The 18,744-nt window shown below is 43.0% G+C and overlaps 1 protein-coding gene across 1 annotated transcript; it reads left to right on the top strand.

Moving 5' to 3' along the window:
• Window positions 1-2,775: 2,775 nt before the first annotated feature.
• LOC306914810 (uncharacterized protein) lies at window positions 2,776-6,691 on the top strand (the record flags this gene model as incomplete). Its single annotated transcript, XM_079492011.1, has 4 exons — window positions 2,776-2,858; window positions 3,510-3,603; window positions 5,955-6,042; window positions 6,296-6,691. The coding sequence occupies exons 3-4, from the start codon at window positions 5,971-5,973 to the stop codon at window positions 6,689-6,691; spliced, it is 468 nt and encodes a 155-aa protein (XP_079348137.1). The 5' UTR covers window positions 2,776-2,858; window positions 3,510-3,603; window positions 5,955-5,970.
• Window positions 6,692-18,744: the final 12,053 nt, after the last annotated feature.

Below are 18,744 nucleotides of genomic sequence, written 5' to 3'. Positions count from 1 at the left end.
AAATGGAGTAATAGCACCATCAAAAAGGCATTAAGAATCAGGTTTTCTGCAGGACCAACAGGCTATAACACCCTCCGAGATGAGCTGCAAATCCCTCTGCCTGCAATAAGAACACTACAGGCGAGAATGCAAAGGGTTACATTTGAGCCAGGGATTTTAGAGGAGGTCTTTACCTTTCTAAATCTTAAGGCAGCAGGGATGGGTGAGATGGAAAGGGAGTGTGTTTTAACACTTGACGAGATGGCCATCACTCCAAGTGTTGAATTACACATGGGCTCAGGACGGCTGTATGGGGATGTCACTTTGCCAGATCACACTGGACCAGCAACACACGCCTGCGTTTTTATGTTGGCTGGCGCTACAACACGCTGGAAACAGATTGTAGCTTACCACTACAGTGGCAATTCAACACAAGGCAAAGTGTACAAACCAATAGTACTGGAGATTATTGAGAGAGCCGAAGCCATTGGGCTTCATGTCATTGACGTCACCACTGACATGGGTAGCCCTAATCAAGCCATGTGGAGAGCTTTTGGAGTAGACTACAGCAACACATCTGTCCCACATCCTGTGACACCAGAGAGGCAGCTGTATTTCATGCCTGATGTCCCCCATCTGGTAAAAAACCTGAGGAATGCCCTTGTCCAACACACAATCACAATTCCAGATGATGTTGTGGCAAAAGAGAATTTAACATCTAATAAAGTGTCACTAGAGCCCATTAAGGATCTCATTAATTTCCAGGAAGGGATGGCACTAAAAATAGCCCCAAACTTGACCAGGAAATCAATTGAGCCTAATCATTTCGAAAAAATGAAAGTTGGCACCGCCATGAATGTTTTCAGCCACTCAAGTAGTGCTGGACTGAAATATCTGGTGCAGAAAGAAGGACGACCCCAATCCCATCTAACAACAGCATGGTTCCTAGAGAAGGTCAATCATTGGTTCGATCTGATGTCCTCCCGCCATCCCACTATGGCATTGAGCAGATTAAAGTTGGAGGAGTATGAGAAAGCCAAGGTCTTCCTCAACGACATAGTTGATCTGTTCTGCAACATTAAGGTTGGGAAGAATGGTGGCTGGAAGCCCATACAAACAGGGGTGGTAATGGTGACCCGCTCTATTCTGGCAATACAGGAGGAGATGCTAACGCGAGGACACAAGTTTGTCTTAACAGCTAAGTTTACACAGGACTGTCTGGAGAATGTGTTCAGCTGTGTACGATCCAGAAATCCAACACCAACTCCAGTGGAATTTCACCATGCACTGAGATTAATTTCAGTTTCGCAGTTTCTGGCACCAGTGAGAAGTGGGAGCTACCAGGATGACGACAATGAATTTGCAGTCGATTTCCTGGACACACTGGAGCCAATAAAGTCCACAGACAGAGTGGCGGAGCGAAGAGAGGAGATGGAAGACGGACCATCTTCCATCTCCTCACCGGAATTCTCAACCACCGAGAAGAACATTCTTTACAACCTGGCGGGCTACATTACACACAGTGTTATGAAGAACAACATCATCTGTAACGACTGTGTAATGGCAATAACCAACAGAGAGTGTGCCAGTAATGCAGAGGAGGACAGCATGTCCTCCTCTGCATTACTGGCCCTTAAAGAATATAAACCAGGTGCCCTCTGCCGTCCTTCCCCAGAGGTGTTTCAGTTAATAATACAGTTGGAGCATCTATTCAGACGCACATCCTGTGTGGTATTGTCACTGGCAGACTTGGAAAGAGAGTCACTGGCTTTGACCAGCACTCTTCCGCCATGCCATGGAGTGCACCAGAAAATAACAAGACGTTTCATCCGACTCAGAATGAGAATTGAGGCCAAAAAATTACATTTTGAGAGAAAGCCCAAAGCTGATGGCCACCGTGGCAGCAAAAGTCAGACAAAAAAGGCCAATAGGAGCCTAGCTTCCACACCAAGAGCACCCAGGCTGTCCAACACACTGCTCATGGCTATGGAAGCAGTAGGCATTCCTGTAGTTCACTCAGGTACGCCAGTCAGCCTCATCTCAGTTCCTTGCATTTAGTTTTACACACCCCACCAGCAGCATGTCTCAACCACACCACTCATCTAAACGGCACTCTAGTGCCCTGGAGTTAACCAGCCAGACCTCAATCCCAATTCAGGGGGTGGACACTGAGCAGTGCGTATTTCGGGGTATATGACGTCACAGCCGCGCGCCGCAGTGCATCCCATTTCAAAGACCGCAAAAGACCCGTTCAAGCACTACACTAGCGATACGCACTAGTTTCCCCCGCTAGATGGCGTCTCCAAAGGATAGCAGCGATGTACGCTGCACGGCTGCGCAAACGCACTTCTTCCTCTTCACCGCTAGCCCGCAGCAGAACAACAAGCAACAAGCAACAAGCATGTCGGAAGAAAACTGTAAGTTTTAAACTCTTTTAAAAGTGTTGTTGTGTCACGGAAGGTAATTTTAATATCTTTGGGATAGTATTTAGTTGTTTAAGCTTCATATATGTGGTCAAATGTATCATGACAGAGCCAAATTAAAAATATCCACAACAGCGGCCAGTCTGTTGTCATTCACCCGAACACAACAACCTGTTGTCGGACAGTCTTTTTCAAATGCCCCCCCCCCCCCCCCTTGCTCCAACATGGTGGTTGTAGTAAAATAAACGTGACTGAGATTTAACGTCTTTAAATGTTAAACTAAACATGACTAAACGTTACATGCGTAACGTTGTTGGACATGTCACGACGAGTCCGACTAGTATTTGGTTTAAATGGTGTAGCCTACTCTGGATTCGTTTTTACTGCATTTCTCATCGACAACAGTACAAGACGAGCCAACTCAGGCAAGTGAGGCTGCCCAGTTCAACTATAAATGTAAGTTGTGTGTGTGTGTGTGTGTGTGTGTGTGTGTGTGTGTGTGTGTGTGTGTGTGTGTGTGTGTGTGTGTGTGTGTGTGTGTGTGTGTGTGTGTGTGTGTGTGGTTTTGAGAAAACACTGCTGTAAGACACCAATTGTAATTCAGACGTGCCGTGAATTAAAGTTATTTAGAGGGATACACTCAGTCAAATGTTTGAGAACCACTGCTATAGATGACTAGAAATGATGATTATAAATTACTGTAGAGCAGTGGTTGCCAGGTGTCCTTGAGGGAGTTCCAGGGGGTCCCCAGCTAAATGATAGTTAAGAACCAAATGGACCCTTATGTGTCTGTAACTCAGAGATAGATTGTACAAATGGCTTTGATTTTACAATATACATTGGGGGTCCCAGAGATAGAAATGCCATTAAATGGGGGTTCATAGCCTAATTCAGGTCAAACTGGGGGTCCCTTGAAATGAAACTGTTTGAAAATCGCTGCTAGAGCCGTAAAAACATTTTTATGGGGGTCTGTCCCTGGCATATCTTTTCTAATGGGGGTCCGCAGGATAATGAGTATAATTTTGGGGGTCCTTGACATGAAAAAGTTTGGGAAGCACTGCTAGAGGACTAGATGAGTATACTATTATTGATGTACTTTATTTTTAGGGACCACCACTTCCAACAAGAGGTTCATCGAGCTGAGGAGGGACCATGAGGACCTGTTCACCGGCCAAAAATACACTGCAACTGCATCTTGGACGTGAGTAGAAAATTTGTAGTATGCTACCATAATCCCAACATTGGACTGTGATAATCAAATTTTTTGTGTAAAGATTACCTAAAAGGGACATTTCAATTTATTTGGGTCATTTTGTGAAAACAGTTTTAGGTTGCTTGATTCAGTACTTAGATATTTGATATTAATTTTATCAGACAGTTTCTTTTACAACCCCATTGTAAATTCAAACTCCATTTTAACCACGTTAGATTCATTACAAACACCCGTCCATGGTTCTGGTGACTCAGTGCTATTGTCCTATAGATTCATTAAAACACCCGTCCATGGTTCTGGTGACTCAGTGCTATTGTCCTATAGATTCATTACAAACACCCGTCCATGGTTCTGGTGACTCAGTGCTATTGTCCTATAGATTCATTACAAACACCCGTCCATGGTTCTGGTGACTCAGTGCTATTGTCCTATAGATTCATTACAAACACCCGTCCATGGTTCTGGTGACTCAGTGCTATTGTCCTATAGATTCATTACAAACACCCGTCCATGGTTCTGGTGACTCAGTGCTATTGTCCTATAGATTCATTACAAACACCCGTCCATGGTTCTGGTGACTCAGTGCTATTGTCCTATAGATTCATTACAAACACCCGTCCATGGTTCTGGTGACTCAGTGCTATTGTCCTATAGATTCATTACAAACACCCGTCCATGGTTCTGGTGACTCAGTGCTATTGTCCTATAGATTAATTACAAACACCCGTCCATGGTTCTGGTGACTCAGTGCTATTGTCCTATAGATTCATTACAAACACCCGTCCATGGTTCTGGTGACTCAGTGCTATTGTCCTATAGATTCATTACAAACACCCGTCCATGGTTCTGGTGACTCAGTGCTATTGTCCTATAGATTCATTACAAACACCCGTCCATGGTTCTGGTGACTCAGTGCTATTGTCCTATAGATTCATTACAAACACCCGTCCATGGTTCTGGTGACTCAGTGCTATTGTCCTATAGATTCATTACAAACACCCGTCCATGGTTCTGGTGACTCAGTGCTATTGTCCTATAGATTCATTACAAACACCCGTCCATGGTTCTGGTGACTCAGTGCTATTGTCCTATAGATTCATTACAAACACCCGTCCATGGTTCTGGTGACTCAGTGCTATTGTCCTATAGATTCATTACAAACACCCGTCCATGGTTCTGGTGACTCAGTGCTATTGTCCTATAGATTCATTACAAACACCCGTCCATGGTTCTGGTGACTCAGTGCTATTGTCCTATAGATTCATTACAAACACCCGTCCATGGTTCTGGTGACTCAGTGCTATTGTCCTATAGATTCATTACAAACACCCGTCCATGGTTCTGGTGACTCAGTGCTATTGTCCTATAGATTCATTACAAACACCCGTCCATGGTTCTGGTGACTCAGTGCTATTGTCCTATAGATTCATTAAAACACCCGTCCATGGTTCTGGTGACTCAGTGCTATTGTCCTATAGATTCATTACAAACACCCGTCCATGGTTCTGGTGACTCAGTGCTATTGTCCTATAGATTCATTACAAACACCCGTCCATGGTTCTGGTGACTCAGTGCTATTGTCCTATATATTCATTACAAACACCCGTCCATGGTTCTGGTGACTCAGTGCTATTGTCCTATAGATTCATTACAAACACCCGTCCATGGTTCTGGTGACTCAGTGCTATTGTCCTATAGATTCATTACAAACACCCGTCCATGGTTCTGGTGACTCAGTGCTATTGTCCTATAGATTCATTACAAACACCCGTCCATGGTTCTGGTGACTCAGTGCTATTGTCCTATAGATTCATTACAAACACCCGTCCATGGTTCTGGTGACTCAGTGCTATTGTCCTATACGTGAGGGGGCGGGTTGAAGTAGATTATAGTACATGTATTAAAGTTCTCAGTCGCCACAACTGACTTCAGTCATTTGGATTCCATATAAACCAGCGTGTCTGCACACCAAAAATAGCAGATATACAAGCTCACGTTGCAGTGCGACATGTTGTGACTTGTGAGCTTGTAGATTGGCTATTTTCAGTCATTTATTAATTCATGTGATTTTAAGGTGAAAGTGATCAAACTAGCAATAGAATACAAGTTTAGAAGCATATTCCAGAAACATGAACGGTCTCAGAAATGCCATGATTTTTTCAGCTGGTCTACCTAAAACATCATTACATTGACATTATTGAGATTTTATTTAGCTTTATTCCATGTATAGTATAATGCACTTAATACTTTAACCTTCTTACGGTTGCATCTCTGTGTTAAATTATGTATTGTCTCTATTGTGTTAATGTGGTGTATTGACTTTAATCTGTTGTTGTTAGTGTCATTCTGGAGAAAATGGGCCTTGATAAAAAGGTACTGCCTAAGCAGGCCAAGAAGAAGTGGGAGAACTTCAAGGCCAAATACAAAGTAAGTATGTAATTATACCTATATAACTTTTTTTAATCAGGACATTTAATAGGGCCAAGTTCTAATGTTTATGACATGGCAACCTGTTGTAAAGTCATCATTGGACCACAACAAAACATATTACCCAAGCACAAAAGCCATCTTTTTTTTTTAACAATAAGGGAATTCTAACTTGTCTGAGGTGTAGCACTACTGCCATACAAATAACCTGTTAAGCCAGTGGTTCTGAAACCTTCATTTTCCACTGCCTTAGGAGTGCAAGTATCCAAAGACGGGTGAGGGGGTGGATGGAAAGTCCACAGCTGCCACATGGGCCTACTTCGACCTCATGGACGAAGTGTTGGGGCAGAGGCATTCCATCAACCCCCCTGTCCTGCTCGCCTCCGCTGCCGAGGACACCTCCGCTGCCGAGGCCATACCAGACCCTAGCGTGTCTGGTACAGCTGCACTGGGGTCTGGAGCAGGGTCAGGAACACCAGGGCCCAATGTGCAGGCTGGCCCGAAGAAGAGGGGGAGAGATGATGAGCTCCTTGAGCTCCTCAAAGAGGACATGAGTCTTCAGAGGGAGGCAGAGGAGCGGAGATCGAGAGAAAGCGGAGAGAGGATGGACCGGCTGTTCTCTCTACTGGAGAGAATGGTTGATAAATAGTTTACATTTAAATGTAGTAGAGAGAACAGCCAGTTCGTCCTCTCTCTGCAATGTGTAATGTTCACGTTCAGTTCAGTGCAATCTATTTTCAGTTCAGTGCAATCTATTTGTTTGTGTTTAATGTTCAATTAATTTACTTTTTATTTATTTATTTGTGTAAAATGTTCTACTGGAATTACTTGATTTTGACCTGTTTTTTTTACATGATTAAGTTGAGTCTGAGAAACGGTATCCTGTTCAATGTTCATTCATTTATACCGAAGACAAAATAACAATAAATACATTTTGTATTTACAACGTTGAATTGAACTATTTACATACTCATACATAAAGTCATACAATGCTATACATACAACATGGGATGCACCGAAAGGGAAATACTTGGCCGAAACTGAATACCGAATATAGGAAACAGTTGGCCGAAAACCCGAATATGATTAATATTATATATCTTTTTTCCTACCATTGCTGTCATGGCCGTACCTTAAAGCTGAGGTACGGCCAAATAAGGTTTATGGCAAAATAAATGGTTATGGCAAAAATTTACTTAAATAATAATCACTATTATGGGTCTATAAAACATTTATTCAGCTCTTTTGAATGCATTAATTGCATACACTATTCAGTGATGTATTTTCTGCCTATTCGGGCCGAAACCGAGGGGGGGGGGGGGGGGTCACTTACTGGAATAACATATTTTGAGATGGGGTCCGCGGCCAAATGCAGATAATTCTGAGGGTCCATGACATGGAAAAAGGTTGAGCACCACTGACATATTAGAAACAGGTTTTTCCTGAAAACATTTTTTTTAGAACCGGCCTCAGATCTAACGGCTTCAACCTATGTATTCACATGGTTGTATGTATTCACATACAACCATGTTCATTTGCTGCTCTGAGGCAGTGTGGTTTTCGTCGACTAAAACTAAGATGAAAAATGTTCGTCGACTACCTTATTCCACTGACGAAAACTAAATAAATACTTGAATGAACAAATAAAAACTAGACTAAAATGTTAGGAAGGGACTAGTGGACAAGAGATCCAGTATACGTCATTTTACACTTGGTTGCAAGCTGAAAATAGCAGATCTACAAGCTCACAACTCGTTGTGAGCTTGTAGATCGGCTATTTTTAGCAAGTGTAAAATCAGTCATTGCACAGCCTGCCAAAACACATTTTAGTCTACTAAATCAACTGTAGATTTAGTCGACAAAAGTCTTATGATATTTACTAAACTAAACACAAACAGTCCAGGTGACTAAAATGTGACTAAAACTAAATTAATTGCACTTACTGAAAAAGTCTTCTTAACCACATTAACCCTATATTTAGTTGACTGGTGTAGGAACTCTATAGGCTGTTCAGTGATTACTTACATAGGGTACAAAGGTGTGGTGCACCTCCTGTGCATGCAGGAAGATGGAACGCCACCTGGTCTTCAGCATTCCAAAGGCACGCTCAATAACGACGCGTGCTCTGGAATGATGGTGGTTGAAGCGCTGGGCGGCAACACCAGGTATTGGCCTCCTGTAGGGAGTGATGAGAGGGAGTGGGTGTTGGAGGCATGGGTACCCTCCATCTGCCAGGATGAAGTGCTCTGGAGGAGGGTAGTTTCCCTGCAGGTACAGTGGGCTGTAGCGGAGCACTCTGGCGTCATGCACCGACCCAGGCCAGCCCACGTAGGTGTCGATGAAACGGCCCCGATGATCACAGACTGCCTGCAGGATGATGGATGCAAACAGTTTCCTGTTCTGGTAGCACTGATAATCGGGGCCGTTTGGTGCTGTGATACGGACATGGCAGCCGTCGATTGCTCCAGCTGCTCTTCCGAAAGCAGCATGTCTAGCCAGCCTTGCAAACCCACGGGTCACTTCCTCCAGGTCTTCAGGGGTACTTGGGAAGTGGATGACCCTGTGGCGGTTGGCCACCACCTCCCTTGTGACCCTGTGGCAAACACGGTGGATAGTGGAACGAGGCATATCGAAGGCGTCCGATACCAGCCTGTATATTGCTCCACTTGCCAGCCAGTAGAGAAACACCAGGGTCTCAAATCTGGCACCCCATCCATGACGCCGGTCTAGGTCAAGGAGGTCCAACAGCACTAACAGAGACTCCCTGCTCAGCCGAAAATCAGGCCGTGTGTCCACACCATTGAAAAACCTGACCAGGACAGGGACATGCATGTTGACCCTGCAGTATGGGCCTCTTGGGCCTCTTGGCTGAGTTAGGGAAAGAATGAAGAATTAGGTTGGTCTGTCTTATACTCAACCAGTTTTAAATAACTGAGTGACAGCATTTGTAAGATTTGTTAGATTACACAGTAAAATAATATTGTGATAAATGTAGCCTATCCATTTGGAGCTGAGAGTTGGCCTGGTTTAACCTTTTCATTCATGTAAATGCAAATGTGATTAACTGATTAAGAGTAGCATTCTGATGAATTAATTTCTCTCAGTTGAATTAACAGTTTATACTCACTTTACAGTAGGCTATATAGGCCTATAGGCCTATGTGGTTGTTTTAAATGTAAAAGTAGACCTATATTGTCAAAGTTAAATGACATAGCAATAAACTTAGCCTATATGAAAACGAACTAGCTGTTAGCTGGCTGTAAAGGTATAGGCATACACAAATTAACCATGAACTTACTTGTCCATTTGTCCTTCCCAGCCTGAGATACAACACGCGCCGACGAGGGCGGTGTTGCATCTCCAACTCTTCCAACAGCAAATAAAGAATAAAATATAATAATACAATTTCTAAATCCATATTGGCATTGAGCAATTAAAACAAAGCAAAACGAGGGACAGATATAATTCACCGAGGTCTATAGTCACTGACGTCACTGACGCGGGAATATAGAAGCGGGAATTTATGCCAGTATATATATATAATATACAGAAGAAGAATCAAGAAGATCTACAAGCTCATAGCGATATGAGCTTGTAGATCTTCTTGATTCTTCTTCTGTATATTATATCAGTGATTGATCGGTGCATGCTAATACAAATCAAACAGCAGATGTGACGATAGTCTCTATTCTGTCCAAATGTAAAAACATTTATCATTATTAAGTGAATAGGCTATATGCAGGTTACAGGTATATCCTTGAAGGAAGGATAATCCTTCCTTTCAGCAACTCTTTGCAAGGAGTCAGGACTCATGTTAAATCAGATTCGACGTAGTAATAATAATAACAATAATATAATAGCTTTTATTTATAATGCACTTGACATTTGGGAAAATAAAACAATTAGAAACGAATTGCCTGTAGGCTGTAAATATCCACAACAGATTCATATCATACAGCGGTGAGAGCCGCGGGCATCATTTCGTTCCACAACAACGTAGGAGCAACAGGGGGAATTGCTTCGGGCTATGCCGACAACGGGTAGCCACACACGGGTACATCTCTGTTGCTGGCCGCCCCCAAGGCGAGACAACACGGTTCTCTGAATTCTCCGACATCGTTGTGGGATATTTTTAAATAGGCCGTTTTATGATTAATTGACCACATATATGAAGCTTAAACAACTAAATACTCCCCTAAAATAACTTGAAAGTAAATTCCGTGGCGTAAAAAAGTAGTTTTAAGAGGTCTAAAAACACTGCGGTGACAACAGTAATGGCTGCCAGTCGGGAACGCTCGGATCCGCTCGGCTCCGCCCAGCTCCACTCGGCTCCGCCCAGCTCCACTCGGCTCCGAAGTGAACGCTGTCCCATTTCACAGACAGCCCCAGAGCGTGTGCCCTATGCCCCCTCCACGGGGTAGTGCCCTCCCCCATCCTACCTAGTACCGCACCTTGTAGGGTGAACCCCCTGAATTGGGATCCACTACTTGTCTGCCGAGACACATGATGGGCATATGAAGGCACTAGGGAACGGTGGGCACCAAAACAGAGTGGGCACTAGGGAACGGTGGGCACCAAAACAGAGTGGGCACTAGGGAACGGTGGGCACCAAAACAGAGTGGGCACTAGGGAACGGTGGGCACCAAAAAAGAGTGGGCACTAGGGAACGGTGGGCACCAAAACAGAGTGGGCACTAGGGAACGGTGAGCACCAAAACAGAGTGGGCACTAGGGAACGGTGGGCAGACTGGGCACCAGGGATAGGTGGGCACCAAAACAGAGTGGGCACTAGGGAAAGGTGGGCACCAAAACAGAGTGGGCACTAGGGAAAATACTTTAAGTCAACAACACACTTGAAACTTACCTTTTCTTTTTTGCTTTGTTGTCTGAACTAGGTCCAGGCTTGCCAGTCAACGTCACCAACGTTCAACGTTCACCAACAACAGTCAACATTTCCAGGACATTGCTGCAAAGGTTAAGAACATACATTATTAGTTACATCTTTCAGAAATAGCCGTAAAGTTACATGAAGTTATTAGTTACTACTAATACTAATACTATTTGTAGTAGTATTAGTAGTAGTAGTAAATTACTATTAGTTACTACTACTAGGCTACTAGTTATTACTCTCCCGATTGGATGACATTTTTACCCCCACCTGAAAATGCATTATTATTATTATTATTGTGGTCGGTTGGACCAAAAGTGGTATGTATGTATGATGGTCATATTCTATAACTTAAAACTGTTTTAACCCATTATGTTATACTTTAGCTATTGAAAAATAGCAGATCTACAAGCTCATAGCCATGGCTGAGGGAAGTAGGGGTGCTGGGGGGGCTGTAGCACCCCCTCCCCCCAGGCACAGCCCCCCCTCGAACAGGAGGGGAAGAAGAAAAAAAAGAATAAAATATGCTGTATCACAGTATTGGCACCTTATCCTGGTTAATTGCCTGTGTCAGTTCGTTCATATAACTTGCGTGTGGAGAGGGAAAGTAAAGGCCACGTTTGCGCGTGAAAATGCGCGTGCATGATGCGCGTGCACGCGCATTTTTGCGGCGCGCGCTATGCGCGCGCACCCCCTACTAGACGCTTAGCCCCTGCGAGTGTAAAGTACTCATAGCGCGCCACAGAAGTGGCGCGCTACGAGCTTGTAGGTCTGCTATTTTTGAAAAATCGTGAAAATGTGGCACAAATCATTGAATATATATATTCTTTCAGAGCCAACTTTTTCTTATTTCGACTTCAGGCCTAAATGGGTTAAACAAAATAATTGTATTTTATATTAATGTCGGATTTCTTTAAAGGTTTATTTGTTATTTTACAGAGGGGCTGATAGTAAGTTCGTAGCAGTCGGGAGTACTTGCGCGCTCTGCTTGCGCACTAGTACTACTACTATACAGTATAAAAAAAGTTTTTAAAAAAAGAGGGTTGCGCACACCCAGTCCCTCGCTGGTGCTAGACAAAGGCAGATACCGTTGAAAAGAAAAGGAAGTCCGCACAGCAGCTCTGCTCCACAGTGTTTTGTTCATTTAAACTGACAAAGTGACATTTCGGCGATGAAGGCCAGTCATGGCCAAAACGTTGTCACTTTTTTGTCACTTTATGTCAGTGTTTAAATAAACAAAACACGGTGGAGCAGAGCTGCTGTGCGGACTTCCTTTTCTTTTAAAATATCCAGTATAGTCATTAGCATTACATTCTTTCTTACAGACCTCACACTTCTGTCTCAGAAGAGTGACAGACCTGACTGAGCTCCGACTGGTTGCTGGTTGTTTGATTGGAGACCACCTGATGACCTCTCTTCCAGGCCAAGGCTTCATTTGATCTTCGATGTTTTTACAAACTGACCTCCCTGGGCAACCAGTGACCTCCAGGGAGGAAGAGAGACTCGATAGGACAGATTCAACGACAACAACTACGACAGTGACAAGTGTGGACAAGGACGGATGCATGCACACCGCACAGACGAACAGTCTGGTGAGACATAGGAGGACACTAGGCAGGAGGCAAACCATTGTCCTAGAGACCTCAGTGCCTGTTATCCACCAAGAACGCACAAGGCAGGAGAGAAAAGGACAGTGGGCGGGTGTGGTCAGCACTGGTTTGCTCTCACTTCCCTGTTGGCCAGGTGTGGTGGGGGGCTGGGCCTGGTGCTGGCCAGTGCTGGCTTCGGCATGCTCACGGCCCCAATCATGGACCTCTACAACCAGAAGGGCTACTTCCTGCATCACGTGATCTTCGCCTGCCGCACGCTGCTGTGCATCATCTGTTTGCTGTTGCAACCCGAGACGAGGGGTCAACCTTTGCCGGAGAGCCTGGCGGACGGAGAAATCTTCACCCGCCAGACCCTGCTCCAGCCCGGAGAGCAGCATCTCCTCCTCACAAAGACTGACCGGGACTACTCCCGCGTCCACGACACACCACTACACCTCTCCGCTACCGGGGGCGCCACGGTGGCAGTGGCCACTGCTCTGGCAGCAGTGCCGGCCTCATACGCCCTAGCAACTGGAGGAGAGGTGCTTGGCAACTGTGCTGCTGTAGCCAACGGGGTGCGAGCGTCATAGCAGTGGTCTTTTGTTAAGTGATCTGATATTAGACAGTGGTACGGGGTCAACAAGTCTCTGAAAAAAACAGAGGAGTCTTTTCAATGTATAACCAAAACAAAACCCAATGAATTATTTAACTGACCCAAGTTGGACATTAAGTTAAGGGCCAGGATGAGGTGGTGGTGCCGGCGGTAACATATTTATGACTATGATTCAGGGTACATTCAGGAGCTACCCCAAAAATAGTGTACTATGCTGAGTTTCTCTCAAGTGAATGTGTTTTCTTGATATAGACTTACGTTTTCAATGGTGCTCAAGTGAATTGATTTCACTGCATTAGTTGTATGTACACCTATGATTTTCAAGCAAAAGCAGAGAATCCAAATCAACAGGCAAAGACTGAAAAATGGTCAGACAGGCTTTCAATGGTGTGCTCTATGAATTTTCAGTGTGAAGTTTGACTTCGTGAGAGGATTTCAGTGTTAAATTATGAATTATCAAATGTAGGTGTTCTTTTGCACTGAATGTCAAAGACACAATCGGGTGTTTATGATTTCTCAGCCAACATGTTAGAAATCCAGGGATTGGCTTAACTACTACCACTCTGAATTGCATGAAAGGGCTCAAATTGATTTATACTTGTATATCTTTACTGATTTGTGGTCCCTGTACCAGAAGTCCAATTTGGCACTTTATTCTCAGAGGTGAGGTCAGTGTAAACGCTTCTTTAAATTGTAAGCATTACTTGTGTTCAGTGTGGAAATACAATCGGATGACTATGTACTTTAAGATGTTTCTTCAAGATGTAATATAATTCTTCAAGTTATTCAATACTGTGTTTATGGTTGTAAACATCAAACATGTCTACACTTTTTAAAGGAATTAACCTCAGACATGTAAAAAGGGCATGTGTGGCACGTGTGGCATGTGTGTAAACACCTGTGTTTCTGTCAGCTGGAGATATCAGCCTTTCCATTTGCATTACCTTTTTTGCAACCTGATTCTGATGGGGTTTTCTCGGTCTGCCCTGGAATGGTTCAATACATTGTCCTTCTAGACAGACATGAGAGAGATAGAAGGTCTTGTCCTGGCCCCCAAATCTGGGTTGGAGCAGATGTGTTTAATGGTGAGTACTGTAGCTGTGCCTGTGTAAGAAGGTGCCTTTTTGTTTTGAAAACGGTGGATATTTTATCTGTGGGAAGGGACACAAGTACATTAGTTAGGATATAAGTTATTAGTGAAGATTCACTTCTGTCCCAACTAAGAAGCTAGACACAAAGTTTTTCCCAATCTCAAATTTGCAATGTTAGTATAGAGCGTCGCAGTCCCGCCTCCTACCCGGGACCAGGAAATGAAATCCAATGCATTATTCTCATAGACATTTCGTAAAGTATTTATTTAAAGACGGTTACGCCGCGGACAAAGCCAACTCGAGTCGTGACAACTCATGACAACACAAACAATATTTTGGACCAAACAAATAATTAGAAAGAAGAAAAAAACGGCAGGTTACAACACTTTTTTTGTTGTTTTTCTTTTTTCTAATTATTTGTTTGGTCCAAAATATTGTTTGTGTTGTCATGAGTTGTCACGACTCGAGTTGGCTTTGTCCGCGGCGTAACCGTCTTTAAATAAATACTTTACGAAATGTCTATGAGAATAATGCATTGGATTTCATTTCCTGGTCCCGGGTAGGAGGCGGGACTGCGACGCTCTATAGAGGCATGACATAACATGTGTTAAAGAGGTTTTTGTTTTGTTTACCAGATAAGTGACACCCCTTCGGAGGACTTTTTCTGTTCTAAAAAGTAACAGGTCTATTTGGCTGTATATATTGGGCAATTCTGATGACCTCACAGATTCACAGTTGTGTTTCTGGTTTCTAGCTTTACTGGGAGATTGTCACCATTGGCATAACTATGTTTGAACTGTCACAAATAACTGTCCACCAGGGGGTCTGCATAGCAGAGGCTTTGATGGTTCTGTGGGTAGAGATGAAGTCATCTCCATTGTTTCATCTTAATCTTTTCTTTGTTTACCAACAAATTATAAAAAAAAAAAAAAAGCTAACTTTGGCTAACATGCACTCCATTTGGCTCTCCATGTTTTACCTCTCTTCTATCCAGTCCACTGAGACAAGTTCAAATATTAGTGAGACTGTTGGCTGAATTGAGTGCAATTCTTTTTTCTTTTCCATAGCCATTGTTTCTTGCTTATTTCTCTATGAACTAACACACCGTGACACACTCCTATACTTTGTACTGTGCATATTGTTCAGTTAACTTTTAGTGATTTTTTATTTTTATTTTTTTACTTAAGGTCGCAGTGAGTACATTGTGGACTGTAGATGAGAAGCTATTGTCCTGCTCTGTGCACACATCAGGCTGAATTTATAGTGCATTTTTATTTCTTTTTTTAGTGTGCATTTCAAGTGTGGAGCTATTTCTGCCTGGTTCTTATTTTGAAAGGATTGGAGAAAATGAACAACCCCTGGTCCCCATTTTGATTGCTAATAAGAAATGGAACATATTGTCTGTACGTTACAATTAAAAAAAATATGATTTATTATTATATTATTTATTTTAAAAAGATTATCTGTTTGAATTACTTACACCTAGCATAGCTGTATTCTTTAGTTAAGTTTATTTTTTTAAACGTAATTCTGTCCCATTTTCTTTTTATTTTAACACCATGTTCTAATATCATCTATTCTGTACAAGCCTGAATAAATACTGTGACACTGCAATCCAATCCTGTCTGGTCCTCATGCTCTAACAGGCATGCTGGTGTTCACTCACACACACACACACACACACACACACACACACACACACACACACACACACACACACACACACACACCTTAAATGTCTACAATATAAAACAATGCTCAGCTGTGCTGATAATAATATACAAACATAATCAGTTATCACCAAGCATTCACTTCTATGAAACATCAATAGGTTACATATATATTAGCGAAATTACACAAACACATTGATAAGGTGATTCAAATTAAATATGATGATAATAACAAGCGATTTGTATTCAAACGAATGCATATAGGCTGTTATCGCGAGAAGCTCAGTTCTTAACAGCTTGTCAATTAATTCTCGCGATACTGCCCGGTCAGAAACTCGTATTGTGCTCTTTCGAGACGTAAATATAATGATATCGTTTGCAAATCATAAAACAACGTATCCGAAAATAACCTGTGACTTCTGTCTTCTTTCATCTGTCAACATCGATATTTTTTTAGAAGGGCATAGTCATTAATATCGATGTTTTTTCATGCCTTGTCCGCTGGACTCCGCCGCATCCGGCACTGTTTTTCTAGCAAATCTAAGCTAGCAAATATGAGACTTCCGGGGGACGATCTCTTCAAAATAAGAGTACCCTCTAGAGTATTGAAAAAAATAATTTGCACATTAAAACGATTAATTAAGCATTTAAACTATGCTATAGGACACACATTATGTTTCTGTGTAAAAATAAGTAATAAGTAATGTTTCTGTGTAAAGATAAGTAATTAAAAAGTTATCTAAATGGATAAATGCTATTCACTGGAGAGCATGGACTTTATAAAGTGGACGCTGGACAAAAATCCCTGCTATGTTTCGACTAGTGTGACATACGCACGCGTCCGGGGACACCACACTGTCCGCTAAGCAGCAGAGGTGTAAAACAAAAATTGGCACCAGGTCAGAGGTAAAAAAACTTCAAAAAACTTCCCATTTCCAGACTACAGTGGACTAAAGTGGACACTGGACAAGAATCCCTGCTATGTTTCGACTAGTGTGACATACGCACGCGTCCGGGGAGACCTCCTCTACAACACCACACTGTCCGCTAAGCAGCAGAGGTGTAAAACAAAAATTGGCACCAGGTCACAGGTCAAAAATGTCAAAAAACTTCCCATTTCAAGACTACAGTGGACTAAAGTGGACGCTGGACAAAAATCCCTGCTATGTTTCGACTAGTGTGACATACACACGCGTCCGGGGAGACCTCTTCTACAACACCACACTGTCCGCTAAGCAGCAGAGGTGTAAAACAAAAATTGGCACCAGGTCAGATGTAAAAAAACATAAAACTTCCCATTTCCAGACTACAGTGGACTAAAGTGGACGCTGGACAAAAATCCCTGCTATGTTTCGACTAGTGTGACATACACACGCGTCCGGGGAGACCTCCTCTACAACACCACACTGTCCGCTAAGCAGCAGAGGTGTAAAACAAAAATTGGCACCAGGTCACAGGTCAAAAAACTTCAAAAAACTTCCCATTTCCAGACTACAGTGGACTAAAGTGGACGCTGGACAAAAATCCCTTTCAATGGAAAGAAAAAGGCATACAGTTTGCTTACGGTGTTTTTTTACCTCTGACCTGGTGCCAATTTTTGTTTTACACCTCTGCTGCTTAGCATTTTTTTACCTCTGACCTCGCTGTATGGCATGCAATTATTTTTTTTACACCTCTGCTGCTTAGCGGACAGTGTGGTGTTGTAGAGGAGGTCTCCCCGGACGCGTGTGTATGTCACACTAGTCGAAACATAGCAGGGATTTTTGTCCAGTGTCCACTTTAGTCCACTGTAGTCTGGAAATGGGAAGTTTTTTGAGAATTTTTTACCTCTGACCTGGTGCCAATTTTAGTTTTACACCTCTGCTGCTTAGCAGACAGTGTGGTGTTGTAGAGGAGGTCTCCCCGGACGCGTGTGTATGTCACACTAGTCGAAACATAGCAGGGATTTTTCTCCAGCGTCCACTTTAGTCCACTGTAGTCCACTGTAGTCTGGAAATGGGAAGTTTTTTTAAGTTTTTTTACATCTGACCTGGTGCCAATTTTTGTTTTACACCTCTGCTGCTTAGCGGACAGTGTGGTGTTGTAGAGGAGGTCTCCCCGGACGCGTGTGTATGTCACACTAGTCGAAACATGGCAGGGATTTTTCTCCAGCATCCACTTTAGTCCACTGTAGTCTGGAAATGGGAAGTTTTTGTAAGTTTTTTTACATCTGACCTGGTGCCAATTTTTGTTTTACACCTCTGCTGCTTAGCGGACAGTGTGGTGTTGTAGAGGAGGTCTCCCCGGACGCGTGTGTATGTCACACTAGTCGAAACATAGCAGGGATTTTTCTCCAGCGTCCACTTTAGTCCACTGTAGTCTGGAAATGGGAAGTTTTTTGATATTTTTTACCTCTGACCTGGTGCCAATTTTTGTTTTACACCTCTGCTGCTTAGCAGACGGTGTGGTGTTATAGAGGAGGTCTCCCCGGACATGTGCATATGTCACACTAGTCGATACATAGAAGGGATTTTGTCCAGCATCCACTTTATTAAGTCCATGCACTCCAGTGAATGGACTTGGGCACTCCAGTGCATGGACTTGGGCATTTATCCATTTAGATAACTATTTAATTACTTATTTTTACACAGAAACATAATGTGTGTCTTCACAATAACTGTAATGTAATAATAATACTAATAATGTAATGTAATAATTATTTAATTAACTACGCTTTTATTCTGAAAGCAACCGGATGTCTTAAATTTGCTAGCTCTCAAACAGGAAGTTCTAGATTTGCCAAAAAGACGGAGCCAGTATGTCCCTAATCAGGCTCCCCAGTAAGTGCGCAGCTGTGCGCCCGAGCGCTTCCG

Source organism: Electrona antarctica (genome assembly GCF_951216825.1).
Source record: "Electrona antarctica genome assembly, chromosome: 22".
NCBI lineage: Eukaryota > Metazoa > Chordata > Actinopteri > Myctophiformes > Myctophidae > Electrona > Electrona antarctica.
The sequence above is the reverse complement of the archived record's forward strand: the minus strand, read 5'-3'. Positions and strand labels throughout refer to the sequence as shown.